Source organism: Macaca mulatta, chromosome 16 (genome assembly GCF_049350105.2).
Source record: "Macaca mulatta isolate MMU2019108-1 chromosome 16, T2T-MMU8v2.0, whole genome shotgun sequence".
NCBI classification, from domain to species: Eukaryota; Metazoa; Chordata; class Mammalia; order Primates; family Cercopithecidae; genus Macaca; species Macaca mulatta.
Window position 1 is genome coordinate 50,378,669 of NC_133421.1, and position 16,519 is coordinate 50,395,187.

The following is a 16,519-nucleotide window of genomic DNA, read 5'->3' on the forward strand; positions in this document are numbered from 1 at the left end:
ACTGTAATGATGTCCTTCCCTTCTAACAAATCCATAAAGTAATTCCAAATTCCACAGATTGGTTTTCAAAGCTTTCTATAATCTGACCTCAACATTTTCAGCCACCTACTCTCCTATATATATACTATGCACCAAGTAAACTCAACTGTTTGCCACCATCTCAAACACCCCCTGTGCTTTCTATAAATAATTCTCTGTCTTGATCTATGCTCTTCTTAGCACCCACCTGTTTATCAGACATTCATCCTTCAAGGAAAACTCTTCCTTACAATATAATACCAACAAATATAGAAAAGAATTAGAAAAAAAAAATCACCATTTTGCAGCCATAAGAATAAAATGGATTCAGGCAAGAACCATCAATTGATGGTAAATCTAAAATGTCATATTTTATAAGGAACAATATATTTTATATAATAAAAGTATCTCCCCCCACACATTATTTATGAATTATAAGGATAACCAGTTTGATATAATTTAAAAAGCACCCTAATAAGTAATTAAAATTAATACCACCAGTAAGGGGAAAATGCCATGTACCTCCAGATGTGATACCATGACACTACTACTTATGCAGTATTCTAGTTAAAAATGCATAACCATGAAGAAACATTGGAGAAACCCAAATTGAGAACATTTTATAAAATAACTAGCCTGTATTATTTTACAATGTTAATGCTGTGAAAGATAAGGACTGAGGACTCTTTCCAGATTAAGAGACTAAATATAATACATGATCCTAGACTAAATGTTGAACTACAGAAAAATGCCATAAAGGACATTACCAAAACAACTGATATAATTTGAGTGTGATGTGTAGATTCAGAATGTTTGCTTAATATTTACTAAACTAGAAGAGCTTTCATTCCAAGAATCCACACACACTCCCACCACGTCTAAGGAAACGCCCTTATACAATACACCTGAGAAGAGAGACTGACAGAACTAAATGATTAATATGTGCTAATAACAGTGTCTAGAGCACTAAAAATAAAAATGAACAAATTAAAACACTGGAAAGGTTTGGAGAAACCATCATCACTCACCTTACTTTAGGGACAAATACATGAATTTGGGTCCTTGTGATTTTTGATAAAGATTTCAAGTTTCTATTATTGAACATAAAACTAGATTCCAAAGGAAATAACTAGAAGAGTTATTGATAAAAAATTTAGATTCTTAACTTTTACACAAAATATCTAAAAACACACATTATACTGTCTTTTGAATTTTAATGACACTAATAGCTTTATTTAACAAACATTTAGTGACTACTATGTGCAAAGCACTATGCTAGGTGCATGAAAGATACAAAGATGAAAATAGACAGTCCCTGCCCACGAGGAGCGTATAATCTAGTGAGGGAGACAAATACACAAATAACTAGAATACAAGGCAGTAAACAAGAGTGGGCAAGTGCTGAGTGTGGCCTGAGTGTGATACTAACTAGCCTCAAGGTTCCAATTTGAAACATGATGAAATAGTGTTGCCTGCTTTGAAAATCCCATCCCAAGTTTGGCATAATGGAAGTTAAATGGCCCTTCCCAAGCAGGTGGAAATAACAGAGTAGGCCAGGTGGAGGGGCTGCTTGAAAGTACTATCACACCTACATACATGGTGCTGATATAAGTACGTAGGTACAGCTAAAAAAGAACTTATATGTGTGTGTGTATATATATATATATATATATCATCTGTCCTTTGGTTAATGGCTATAGCTACTGTTTTAAACAATATACTTTGATATAAAAAGGAATTTGTATAATCCCAGAAAAATCAATTTAAGGATTAATATTAATTCAAGAAAGAATCCTGCCATAGGCAATTTTATTTACTAACTGATTAAGTCTTTTCTCTAAGTATCTATAAAGCTCTGTAGCAATTAAATGGTTAGACATCTAAGTATTGCTGAGTAGAAACCTCTTATGTTCAGCCTTCTGAAAGAAATGGTCACATACCTGATATATAGCACTATTCTAACAGCAACAAGAAGGCCTTAAAGAGATTTTAAGGAAAATAATTTTTAATGCTTCAATGCAAATGGAGTACACGCTGATTAAATACAACTCAATGTTCTTTGAAAACATCTCAATGACAGCGTTTGATACCAGTTAAGGCCAGCAAAACTGTACTGAGGAAAATATTACATGTACTGTCTTTCATTGGTTTCATGTATCATTGCTTATGACTATGGCAACCCGATCTTTTCTTTGACAATTGCATTTATGGGAACTGATGAGCTTTGATTTATGAGCTTTGATTTGCTTTAGTTCATAGGCCAATAACAAGTGCTGACCACTTCCTCTTGGTAGTGCTGTCTGAAATAACTGGCAAAGTAGAAGCACATTTCCTGGCTGCTTTTCCTACTTCCTGAATTGGAGGATTCACCACTTTAGCCTGTTTCCTTCCGTGTGTCACTGTGGTCCTGGGTCCTCTGCTGCTTTCTCTCAAGGAAACGAGCCCGTGCATCAGATATGGATTTGTCATCATTTCTTCTTTGCATTTTCTTTAAGACGTCTTTTGATATTCCATCTGAAAACATTATAAATTAATCCAATAAAACTTAGCTTTGAGAATCAGTACTAGAAATGTTAAAAGAAAGAGAAGCCCTGATTTTTCAATGTTAACAAAGTAAAAAGAATAAAGAGAAAATTAAATTTTGCCCTTTCAAAAGCAATGTAGTCTATGGTTACAAAATTAAGAGCACCAAGGTCAATGAGTCAGAAAAACTGACCCTAATTCAAGCATGTGGCACAGTGTTATAATACTGTAATAAAACACCTAGTGGCTAACATTTCTAAAGACTTTTCTATGATTTCTTGGGCAAAACTCTTCACCATTCTATTTTTCAGTGATGTCAAATAAAGAAAATACAACATGCTTCATAATTCAACCTCAAAAAGCTTTACTAAAAAGTTTTCTGTATATGTGAGCTGATAAACTTTCTGTCCTATTTCAGTACCACAACTATTTATGCCTCCCAATCAGGGTCCTAATATTTCATAGAAAAAGCCCCTTGGATATACAAAATTAGCCAGGCATGGTGGCGCATGCCTGTAATCCAGCTACTCAGGAGGCTGCGGCAGGAGAATAGCTTGAACTGGGAGGCGGAGGCTGCAGTGAGCCAAAATCGTGTGTCTCAAAGAAGAAAAAGAAAGATGAGAGAGAGAGAGAGAGAGAGAGAGAGAGAGAGAGAGAGCGCCCCTTGGAAACAAAGGGCGCTGAGTTAATAATGCACAAATCATATATATATATGTATGTATATATGTGTGTGTGTGTGTGTATATATATATATTTTTTAGAGATAGTGCCTCACTCTGTCACCCCCAGGCTGGAGTGCACTGGTGAAATGACAGTTCACTGCAGCCTCAAACTCCTGGGTTCAAGCGATCTTCCTGCTTCAGCCTCCCAAGTCACTGGGACTATAAGTGCACACCAACATGCCTGGCTAATTTTCTTTTTTTTTTTCTTTTTTTTTTTTTTTATAGAGATGGGGTCTCACTGCATTGCCCAGGTCGGTCACAACATTTTTATAAACAAAAATAGTAAAGTACTACTAGGAAGCAGTATGGCATAGTGCTTAAAAATAGAACAAATGATTTCCTCACCCTTTAGCTGCTTTACATTTTCCTTATTTGTCCATCTCCTTCTTGCATCTTCTCTCACTTCACGTCGGGCCACACTGCTCAAATCATGTGCGTTAAACTCATGCAACTTGGGTAACAAGTCTCTTACCCATTCATAACGGATTGGGCATACAATTCTTGCGTAGACTTTGGTGGTAACCAATACCTCATGAAAAATGATCCATTCAAGTTTGGTTTCCTGTTCATGAAGCTATACAAAACATTTCTTTTAAGGATGATAACTCAATAACCTGCCCTATTCCACATTAGACCAACCAGATAGTCCAAACCCTTCTCAATTAATTCCTATCTTCTTCAATCAGGAGGCATGGGCCAACCAATACCCTTATAGATCTATGTAATATAGATATATGTACATTTAACCCCAAAGTGAAAAGTAGAAGACATTTGTATATTACTTATTTCTACAACTTTACAAATTTCTTCCCTTTATTAAAAATGAACTACTTACTGCTGAGGAAGGATGAATGTGAACTGGGCTTCCACGCCCATCCATTGTGCAAAATGTTCTCCCAACAGATCTATAAACAGAAAAACAAAATGATAAAGACTACAACAGTAAAGCAATGAAGTAAATGAAGCATTACATTCAGCAATGAACAATTACAGTATGTTCTATTACGAAGAGCATTATAAGCAGAGGCTTACATTTATTCAACTGTCACTACAACCTCTGTACCAATTCATCTTAAATTAATTATACAAGTTAAACAGTCACTACAATTAGGTATAAGGAATCAGTAGTAATATTAACAATAATCTGTGAGCTTTGAGAGCCAGAACTTTATTAAAAGGTCAAACCTGAAACTCAAATAAATTAGCTAGACTTCTCAAGATCACCAGCGCTAACGCATGGTAAAACCAAGTCCTAAACGGTTCTTCTGTCTTAAATACGGTTTATGTTATATTATGCTGCATCTCTTTTTAAAGGGATGATTTTTCACTACTCTAGAACTTGACAATTAATCTATCATTTTTCTAATTCATGCCCTTATTTTCTTCTACATTTCCCTACCTATCATTCCAAAAAACTTGTCAAAATAATAACCCTAGTTCGTCATAATTTATTTCCTATAGTACTTTGTATGTATTCATAATATAACCCAGATCAGACTGCATTGTAATTATTCACTTACATATCTGTACCCTCCATTAGACTCAGGTATCATCAAGAATGATGTAAGGACTCATGTTACTCTACCTTTCTATTTTTAGTACCTGCCCAGTGTTTGGCATACAGCGGGTAATCAAGACATACCATATTTTTAAAAGTGTGAAACAATCGGAATTTACAGAAAAGTTGCAAGTAAAAAAACCTTTTTTTTTTTTGTTGAGGCGGAGTCTCGCTCTGTCGCCCAGGCTGGAGTACAACAGCATGATCTGGGCTCACTGCAAGCTCTACCTCCCAGGTTCACCCCATTATCCTGCCTCAGCCTCCCGAGTAGCTGGGAATACAGTCACCCGCTACCACGCCCAGCTAATTTTTTTTGTATTTTTAGTGGAGACGAGGTTTCACCATGTTAGCCAGGGTGGTCTCGATCTCCTGATCTTGTGATCCAGCCACCTCGGCCTCGCAAAGTGCTGGGATTATAGGCGTGAGCCACCGTGCCCAACCAAAAAAATATTTTTTACCTGAATCATTTGACAGTAAGCTGCCAACCTAATACCTCATCATCCCCAAATACTTGAGTGTGCACTTCCTACAATCAACAATCAAGAACATTCTCTGACATGACTATAAGCATCAAAACCAGAAAATTAACACTGATACATTACTAACATCTAATCCTCAGACCCCACTGACATTTCACTGAATGTCTTAATATCCTTTATAGCAAAAGGATGTAATTCAGAAGCATACATTGCCTTTATTTTTCATTTCCCTTTGGTCTCCTTCATTCTGGAATACTTCCTCAGTCTTTGACTTTCATGATCTTGGCACCCTTAAAGATGTCAAGGCTAGTTACTGTGTGGTATGTCACTCAATTTGAGTTTGTCTGTTTCAGGATGATTAGATTCAGGTTATGCATCTTTAGCAGGAATATCACAGACATAATGCTGTGTTTTTCTCATTGTATCCTATTAGGAAGAACATGATTTTGATTTACTTCATTATGTTCACTTTGATTGCTTGATTTAGGTAGCATATACCAGGAATCTCCACTGTAAAGTTACTTTTTGCTTTTGTAATTAACAAAAATTTTATGAAGAGGTGCTTGTAAACAATTCCATTTCTCATTAAACTTTTACTCCTTTATTTATACCACGATAGACATATGATTTCACATTTTATTAAGTCCGTAATAATCCACTATTATCATTACTTATTTTGATGCTTAAAGTGTCTCATATTTGATCACTTGGGGCCTCTTCATGCTGGCTCCTATATTCTTCTGACATAGCCTCAACCTTTGGTAATCACTTCTTTATTTGCTGGCAAAATAATATGTTCTGGGCTCATCTTGGATTTTCCCAGCCCCATTTCTCCAAAGACCCCTGATTCCTTTAAGTGGCAGATGGATGTCCCAAGTCAAGATCTGGGCACTACATCTATTCATTGTTATTATCTCAGAGCTAGGGCATATATACATATAAATATTTACATACATACAAAGACACATATATACACCCACTAACATCTATTTTTATTCCAGTGTCCGTCCATGCATCCATCTATAATGAAACCCATAACTTCATAATGATACTCTGAAATTTCAATCCAACAGCACAGAGATCATTCCTATTTTCTCACTTTCGGTATTTCTAACTCCCTTCACCATTATCACTTACAGAGTTATGTGATCAATTCCTCTGTATTTAATGAATCTCCATCACCATCACTGTTGCCCTTTATCTATAAAGATGCCTTCCTCACTACACTCAGACTGATGCCCCAAACCAAATAACCCCTCCCTACCCTTGCTCAAGCCCTAACACTCCATGCCAAGCTACCCTTCCTCAGGGATGCTATGCTCAACCTACTTGGCTTTCACACTATTGACAGGGCCACCCCTCTGTAAGAAAACTCTTGTTACTTGCCTTAAGTGAAGATAACCCATGCTGGACAGCCACCCTACAAACATACCCCTCCTACCCTACTTGAGCTCTAATACCACATTCTGAGCCACTGCAGCTGTCCCTGGTCATTGTAATTCACATCATAATCATCACAGAGCTTAAATCAAATCTTCAATGTTTAATATTAAATAGTCCAATATTATAGTTAGTCAAATACAGTATTATATCTTGATCCATCTCTCAAGTCCTTATTGCTTACCTTCGAGCTACATTTTTGAAATAGCCTGCACAAAGACACCTTCGTAGTACTTCATGTTTAGGGCCTTCAAAGGTCTCTCTTGGGAAATCACTTTGCTGTAAAAAGAATATATAGAGTGGTAAATCTCACAGTACAATTTGAAATAATCTTTTATTTTGAAAAACCCCCATTTCTAAAGACCTCTGTTTCTGGCCAACATAGATTAAGAGAGACCAGATTTACCCTTCCACCTAAAACCAAAAAAATGGACAAAACATATGAAATAATGATTTCCAAAACACTGTAATATCAGGCAATAAAGGACAGAGACAGGAAATAAATGCAGTACGCCCAACAACTGTCCCAACTTCAGCCTTAAGAAAGACTGCAGACCAAGATACAGAGAAGTGAAGCCCAAATGGAACTCAGAGAACTCCCTGGGTTAGAAAGACAAAGCTGGGAGTCCAGGAAGAGCAACATGGCTAGAATTCACAGGCCAAGAGTTCAGGAGAGAAGAGAAGTGTACAAAGACACAACTCCAGAGAGATGCAGAAGGTCCTCCTGAAGTGTTGAGCTGAATAGTGATTAGCACATGAATGTGAGGAAACTACCAGCCCAAGAAAAGAACCACTTAAAAGGATAAGAAGTAAGGGCATGGTGTTTTCACAGGGCTAGTAATGGTGCCTGTTCCTATAAGCCACATGAAAATACTACACCACAATAATTCGTGTGATGTTAGGAAGAGTACTCAGATGGGCCTTGCCTCAGTAGAGGGGAATAACTAGCACTGCACTTAGCACTGCTCTGATTCCACCTAACAAATCATGCAAGCAAGACCCAAAAAGAAAGATCAAAGACCATTTTCAAGTAACTAGAACACAAAAATATCCAGCACCCAACAAGGTGAAATTCACAATGTTTGGCATCCGCTGAAAAATTATCAGGTATGATGTAAAGCAAAAAAGCACAATCCATAATGAGAACATCAATCAAAATCAACCTAGAACTGACACAGATTTAATTATATTTTATTATAATTTTCTGTATAGCTGGATTGCGTATGTTCAAAAAGTAGAGACCTGAAAAATAAAATGTAAAAATTTAAAGACTGAAATCCAACATCTGGAAGTGAAAATACAACACCTGAGATGACAAATATACTAGATGGGATTAATGGCAGATTAGACTAGACACTGCAGGAGAAAAGATTAATGAACTTGAAGACAAGGCAAACAGAAAACATTCGCAGCGAAACAGAGAAAGTATAATAGTGGTTTCCAGAGGTTGGAGAAAGAAGATAATGGGTAGGTTTTTTTGTTTTTGTTTTGAGTCAAGGTCTTACTCTGTCACCCAAGCCGGAGTGAAGCTGTGTGATCACAGCTCACTGTAGCCTGGATCTTCTAGGCTCAAGCAATCCTCTACCACAGCCTACTGAGCAGGTGAGACTACAGGTGTGTGACACAACCCCTGGCCAATTTTTTTTTTTTTTTTTTTTTTTAGTAGAGACAAGGTCTCGCTGTGTTGCCCAGGCTGGTCTCAAACTTGCTGGGCTCAAGTGATCCCCCTACCTCAGCTTCCCAAAGTGCTAGAATTATAGGCGTGAGCTACCATGCCCTGTCGGGAATGGGGAGTTATTGTTGAATGGTTATGGAGTTTTATTATAGTATGGGATGATAAAAAACGTTCTGGAGATGGAGAAGTGGTAAGGGTTGCACAACATTGTGAATGTTTTAAGTGTACACTGACCTGTACACATAAAAACAGTAAAAAACAATTTTTTTTTTGAGACATGGTGTTGCTCTGTTGCCCAGGCTAGAGTGTGGTGGCATCATACCTCACTGCAACCTCGAACTCCTGAGTTCAAGTGATCCTTCTGCCTCAGCCTCATGAGTAGCCAACACTACAGGTGTGTGCCAACATAACCAGCTAATTATTTTAATTTTTTGTAGAGACAGGTCTCACTGTTTCTCAGGCTGGTCTTGAACTCCTGGCCTCAAGTGGTCGTCCCACTTTGGCCTCCCAAAGCATTGGGATTATAGGGGTGAATCACCAATGCCCAGTAGAGGTAAATTTTATATTAAATATTTTACCAAAATAAGATATGTAAATTGAAAAATAATCATGAGGAGTAAAAGATGCCAGACAAAGAGCATATGCTGTTTGATTCCATTTATGTAAGATGCTAGTAAATGCAAACTTATATACAGTAAGTCCTCAATGTCAATAAGTTCTTAAAAACTGTAAAGTTTTTTTTTTCTCATCAGTGTTAAAACAATGGTGAATAAAGCAATATTTTTCTAGGGCCTGCTGTATATCATTTTGCTTAAAGTCACAGTTTCCAAGAAACTACTGATGACATTAAGTGAGGACTTACTGGATAATGACAGAAAGCAGATCAGTGGTTACCTGAGTAGGTGAGGCAGGAGGGCCTGCTAGGTGAGACAATGGATTATGACAGGGAATGAGGCTAGGTGCAGCGGCTTATGCCCATAATCCTAGCACTTTGGGAGGCCAAGGCAGGTGGATCACTTGAGGTCAGGAGTTCGTTGAGACCAGCCTGGCCAACATGGCAAAACCCCGTCTCTACCAAAACTACAAAAATTGGCTGGGCATGGTGATGCAAGCCTGTAATCCCAGCTACTTGGGAGGCTGAGGCAGGAGAATTGCTTAAACCTAGGAGGCGGAGATTGCAGTGAGCCAAGATCATGCCACTGCACTTCAGCCTAGGTGACACACTGAGACTCCGCCTCAAAAAAGAAAAAAAGGGAGGGAATGGGAAAACTGGAAGATGATGGATATGTCCCATTATCTTGATAACTGTTTTATGCGAATGTCAAAACTCATCAAAGTGTGTATCTTAAATATGTGCAGGTTATTGCACGTCAATTATATATCAGGAAAGCAATTTTTAAATATCTTCATTTCTGCACATACAATTCTTTTATTACTACTAGGAATCTTTCATGGGGTCAGGGAGATGGCTGTACATAGAAACAAATAGAAAGGAAGGGTGGTAGAATAGAAAGGGTGCTAATGTACATCAATGAAAATTCAATATGAAATATTTAGGTCCAAAATGCTATTCAAAAAAAAAAAATTACGGCAATCACCTGTTTAAGCTTCCTGATTAGTTCTCGAAGTTGAGCTTCCACACGAAATGCAGAAAATAAGCACCTCCAATGAATCCAGTGTTTTTGGCACCATGAAGCTGGAGCTCCACTGCAAAACAAAAAACTGGTATCTTTAAAATATCTTCTCTAAGTAAAAGACAATCTAAAATTCTCATTTCTATTACAAAAGTGGAAACCCATAAACAACTGTCAGTTCCTTCAGGAGACCTGTCCAAGTACTAAAAAAATTTTAGGAAATTTGAAAAAAACAATTAAATTAATGAGGGTGCCCCTGACTAAATTAAAAAATAATTTGTAAATGAATTTCTTTACTTATATATGCAATAGCAAATATTCAATCATTTTTTAATGTAGACTACCTATATAGAAGCAAAATTCTATAAGGTCATTTTCAGGAAAGGTTTGAGGAGAAAAGAAGATAATCAGTATTATATAATAAATGCCTACTAAGCAACAGTCATCTGACATAGATAACTTCACTGAAATTCAAAATACCTTAAAGTCAATATCATCTTGTGACACTGAACTTTAGTGTCACAAGCCACATAGGTACATATTGGAACCATACATCAAACTGACATTTTCCAGGACAAAGGACTACCTTACATACCTTGATTTGCATTGTTCAAAGATGACAGCTAAAGTTGCAAAGTCATTAAATCCTCCAGCTTTAGTTGCCAATTCTCGATGTCTCTGTTCTGCTTCCTTCTGGTACTCTGGATCAACTAAAAGAATTGGAGAGGCAATTCAGTTATACTTTACAGTAAGTGCCGACAATCACTTTGTTTTCAAAAACTTATTAAAATCTGCCTCATCCTCTAGGGTGAAGTAAGGTAGAACTATATTAACTCTTCTTAACTCCTCTTGGGAAGCTCTAATTTCTCCCACAATTCCTTTTTTTCTTTTAATATCACTTTGGAGATTTTACCTGAATAACAACATTATTTCTCCCAATCTATTTGTCTTTTTAAAATAGTATTTGTAATTTACTTTTTAAATTAGTTTTGTTATAAGAGTAATCCATGCTTACAGTTAAAAAAAAGAAATGTAATGGTATAAAAAATATTATGTGAAAGTTCAATGTTCCCCAGTCACACTACCCATAAAACAATCTTCAAGGCTAACTACTGTTCATTATTTAGTGTGTGTCCTTCCAGGTAATTTCTATGTATATACAAGCATATGTACATAGTGTTTCATTTTTCTATAAATGGAATATATAATCTGAAAATGTTTATTCATTTAACAACAGCTACATATCAGTACATATAGAATTATTCATTCTCAAAAATAGCAATATAGGGTCAGGTGTGGTAGCTCACGCCTGTAATCCCAGCAATTTGAAAGGCCAAGGCAAGTGGATCAATTGAGCCCAGGAGTTCAGACAAGTCTAGGCAACAAAGCAAGATCCTGTCTCTACAAAAACTACAAAAATTAGCCAGGCATGGTGATGCACGCCTGTAGTCCCAGCTACTCAGGAGGCTGAGGTGGGAGGATCACTTGAGCCTAGGAGGTTGAGGCTACAGTGAGCTGTGATCACATCACTGCACTTTGGCCTGGGTAACAGAGTGAAACCTTGTCTAAAGAAAAAAAAATGATACAGTATTCCCCAGGAGTATGGGGAACATAACACAATTTAACCAGTTCTTATTTATCCAATTCCCAATTGTGGGCAATTAGACATGATCTCCATATATACAGAACTGACCTACTACGAACAATTTCTTTTTTAATGTAATACTGAAGTATAACATGCATACAGAAAATTACACAGGACATTAAGTGTGTAGCTCAATTAATATTCACAAACATAACATACCAATGTACCCAGATCAACAAACAGTATCACTAGCATCTCAACAGCCCCCCTTTATGCCCTCCTTCAAGTAACTACCCATTCATTCCCTTCCACAAGAGTAACTATATCCTGACTTCTAATCCTACAGATGGATTTTGCTCATTTTTAACCTTTGTATAAATGAATCATATAATATGTACTTGATATGTCTGTTTTCTCTTGCTCAACATTATATTTTTGAGATTTATCTGTTACTGACTTTGATACCACTTCCCCTGACCCCATTCAGGACCGATGTGCTCTCTGATTGCCCAAATTCCCCATATAGCACTTTATCCAGGGCTAATCTTTCAGAGTCCCATTTTTTCAAAACTGCATAGGGATCCTTCCTTCGATCTAACACGTCACATCACAATTCCTATTCCCTATACTTATCACAGCTAGATTTAGCAGAGGCACAATGTTGCCTGATTCCAGGGAGCAGCACTTACTATAGAATACAATGTGAATCTGCAAAGCAGCAGTTCCTGTTACTAGGAGGAAAGCAATTTGATTAAAGAAAACACTGATGAAGGTATAAAGTCTTCTATCTCATGCTTTAAGTAGCTTCCAACTATGTTACCTAGGTAACAACTGAATGAAGCAGCTAGAAACAATAAAAAAAAAAAAAAGAGTATGATTTATCTCAGACCATATAAATGACCCTGGTAAGGAAAATATATAAATGATTATTAATCTCCATTTCTTGAACTGCTCAGGGATACTAATTTTGTTTTTTGGTTTTTTTTGTTTGTTTATTTTGTTTCGTTTTTTGAGACAGAGTCTCACTATGTTGCCCAGGCTGGAGTGCAGTGGTGCAATCTTGGCTCACTGCAACATCCACCTCCCAAGTTCAAGCAACTCTCCTGTCTCAGCCTCCCAAGCGGCTGGGACTACAGGCACACACCCCCACACCCAAATAATTTTTAAATTTTTTAGTAGAGATGGGGTTTCACAATATTGGCCAGGTTGGCCTACAACTCCTGACCTCAGGTGATTCGCCCACCCCAGCCTCCCAGAGTGCTGGGATTACAGGCTTGAGCCAACACGCCAGCCAGGGATACTAATTTTTAACCCAAAATATTTCATTTCAAGCACCTAACTGCCGTCCCCCAGAAGATATCATGCCAAAAATCAAACTGCACTAGACTCCAGCATCAACCCCATCCTGGCTCTCAACACTAGGAGGCAAGCCTACCTATGAGTCAGTGCCTCCTGGAATCCCTAGAATCACGGCACCATGCAGTCTGTGTTTGCATGCATTTTTGATAAATTTTAACTTTTTATAATAGATTTGTATATATTTTATGGTAGTAAATTATAAAATAGACTAGTACTGGACTAGGAATTAAAAGAAATTAAAGACTGTATAAGCAAAAACTCAGTTGTATGTAAGAAAACCTACTTCCCCCTGAGGAAGAGAAAGAGATGGAGTCCTTTAAAATTAACTGATTGTTTTTCTCTCTGTGGCTAGTGAGCCTTATCTTTCCCATTCCCAGGCATTGTGAAGACTCCGTTTCTCCAGCTGTGCAGCTGTAAGGTCACTAGACAGATAATCTCAAGTCGTAAAACATGTTATTCCTTGAAAAGTAAGAAATAAAGTAATGCATGTCTTAATTAAATAACTGTCTTTGTTTCTCGCTTCTATAATATGCCTCCCCCTGCACAGATCTCCCCCCACCCCACGAAATGCTTAAAAGGTAGCTTGACTCTTTGTTCAGGGCTCGGTCCTTTGGATGTTAATCCAACTGAGTCAGTGCACCTAAATAATTAAGTAAGTCCTCCTCAACCCCTCAGTCTCTCTGATTCCTTAATTATCCCGCAGCATTTCCTACACATATTTTATGTTTTCATGACATATGTTTTCTTAATTTTTTTGATATTTCCAGGCTATGGAGTTCATCTGTGAGTTTTTTCAAAGTGTCACAAATCTCCGAAAACTTTTCCAGTATATTTATTGAAAAAACTGGCCGGGCACGTGGCTCACACTTGTAATCCCAGCACTATGGGAGGCCAAGGCAGGAGGATCACCTGAGGTTGGAAGTTTGAGACCAGTCTGACCAACATGGAGAAACCGCATCTCTACTAAAAATACAAAATTAGCCGGGCATGGTGGTGGATGTCTGTAATCTCAGCTACTCGGGAGGCTGATGCAGGAGAATCACCTGAACCTGGGAGGCGGAAGTTGCAGTGAGTTGAGATTGTGCCATTGCACTCCAACCTGGGAAACAAGAGCAAAATTCTGTCTCAAAAAAAAAAAGAAAGAAAAAATCTACAAATAAGTAAACCTCCACAGTTCAAACCTGTGTGTTCAAGGGTCAACTGTATTGGGAATGGTAGTGTGACGAGTTAGGTAAAACTTCTTTTCTAGAGAGACATCTATTAAACTAGTCAAAATTACCAAAGACAATCATTCAAAGTCTCTGGAGATTGATTAAAAAGCTTAAGACAAGCCTAATCTATGGAATTCGGTAAGGACAGTAGGAAGATGGCCCCACCCTCCACAGCTGTGTGTGTGGAAGGGCTATGCAAGAGCCTTCAGGGCAGCCTGAAAGCGGCAACTTTTCCCTGACTCCTAAATGCTACTCGGTAGGGAAGATCAAAGTGTAATAGCTAATGACAGCTTATGCAGTCCTCTATTCCCCACAGCTCTGTGTTGCAGAAGAGTTGTTCCACTGGATTCAGCAGCTCAGTGGTAGTTCCCACTACTCCCAGTTTCCTAGAGCTATTCCAGGTTTGTATGTTTGCAACCAGTGAACATCCAGAGATTGCATCTCACAAGGCTTTGTGCTGAGGAAGATGCAAAGTGAGCCGCAGTATCAGCTCCTAACTCCCCAACCCCAAGCTTCTGCTATTTAGGGAGGACCCAGATAGGATAGCCAGTGAATAACAGGCCCCCATTAACCACCACCCTCTCCACCTCCTGCTTCATAGCACAGAGATTGTTTCCAGGAAAGGATGGGGAAAGGATTATCAAAGACTGGCAATATCTTGCCCCTGCCGAGGTGCCCAACTTTATTTGGATCAAGACTACGGAGCAATTTATGCCCTGGGCACTGTCAAAAACAAAAGAGCCAGCAGCTAGCAATCACTGGTGACTAACAACTTGCTGTAACACCAATAGAGACAGATCAGTCAAAAATTCAATGGAGAAATCGGTGAAGGAAAGAGAGACCTGCTAAGAGCATAGTCTTCCTGGTGTTCTAGAAGACTGTTCTCATGCCCAAAGCTAAGCCTTCTGAGAAGTAAATAGAGAGAGAACATCTGAGCCTCTACTCTTTAGCTGAACACAGTACAAATTTATCAGCTCCCTCAACCACAAATGTAGTCTCCGAACCACAAACACAGATTCAACAGTAAAAGGTGAAAACATCACTGGCTTAAATTAAAAGGCTTAGGTACAACCTCCGATGAATCACTGACCACTGGAGTTGACAAGGACAAAAAACAAAATGAAAACTGCCATAAAGGGACTCAACAGTAGATTTGGGCTGGCAGAAGAAAGAATCCATGAATTAAAGTTTTTTTTTTTAATTTAAGACAAGGGGCTGGGCATGGTGGCTCACACCTGTAATCCCAGCACTTTGGGACGCCAAGGCAGGAGGATCACCTGAGGTCAGGAGTTTGAGACCAGCCTGGCCAACATGGCGAAACCTCATCTCTACTAAAATTACAAAAATTAGCCAGGCATGGGGATGCAAGCCTGTAATCCCAGCTACTTGGGAGGCTGAGGAAGGAGAATTGCTTGAACCCGGGAGGCAGAGGTTGCAGTGAGCCAAAATCATGCCACTGCACTCCAGCCTGGGCGACACAGTGAGACTCCGTTTCAAAAAGACATGGGCAAAATATTCTAACAGACACATCACAAAGGAAGACAGATAAATGGCCAATAAGCACATGAAAAAGTGCTCAACATTATTAGTTATCAGGAAAATGCAAATTAAAACCACAAAGAGGTACATAATAGAATGTGTAAAATAAAAGTGACTGGCAATACCAAATGTTTAGAAGGGTGTTTAGTGCAAGCTGTACTCTCAAACACTGCTGATGGGATTTTTAAATGGTACAACTATTTAGGGAAAAGGTTGGCAGTTTCTTAAAGGTTCACATATACCTACTCAATGGCACAGCAAATTTCTTTCTTAGGTATTTACCTTATCTAAGAGAAATGAAAATAAACACCTACAAAATTTTTGTGCAAGAATGTTCAAAACAACTTTACTCAAAAATAGAACTAAACAAGAAACAATTCAAATGTCCATCAACAGGATAATGCACAACTGTATATTCATAAAGTGGAATACTAGTCAACAATAAAAACAATAAAGTATTCATACATACAACAGTATGAATAAACCTAACATACATTATGTTGACCAAAAGAAGTCACACACAAGAAAGGAGAGTGTATAATTCTATTTATATGAAGTTTTGGGCTGGGCACGGCGGCTCACACCTGTAATCCCCGCACTTTGGGAGGCTGAGGCCGACGCTGACGGATCACCTGAGGTCAGGAGTTCGAGACCAGCCTAGCCAACACAGCGAAACATCGTCTCTACTGAAAATACAAAAATTAGCCAGCCATGGTGTCGGGTGCCTGTAATCCCAGCTACTCAAGAGGCTGAGGCAGGACAACTGCTTGAACCCT

At 38.2% G+C, this 16,519-nt stretch overlaps 1 protein-coding gene across 11 annotated transcripts in view; it reads right to left on the reverse strand.

Moving 5' to 3' along the window:
* Positions 1–1,222: 1,222 nt before the first annotated feature.
* The window catches only part of DHX40 (DEAH-box helicase 40), a 45,276-nt gene continuing 29,979 nt past the window's right edge, over positions 1,223–16,519 (reverse strand). For all 11 annotated transcript variants that reach the window (XM_077970878.1, XM_077970875.1, XM_077970876.1 and 8 more), the window contains 6 exons: positions 10,645–10,759; positions 10,014–10,122; positions 6,925–7,019; positions 4,099–4,168; positions 3,609–3,837; positions 1,223–2,532 (listed from right to left, as the gene is read on the reverse strand). In XM_077970878.1, coding sequence (XP_077827004.1) covers positions 2,393–2,532; positions 3,609–3,837; positions 4,099–4,168; positions 6,925–7,019; positions 10,014–10,122; positions 10,645–10,759 — 758 coding nt within the window. In that variant the 3' untranslated portion in view covers positions 1,223–2,392. The remainder of the gene's footprint in view (positions 2,533–3,608; positions 3,838–4,098; positions 4,169–6,924; positions 7,020–10,013; positions 10,123–10,644; positions 10,760–16,519) is intronic.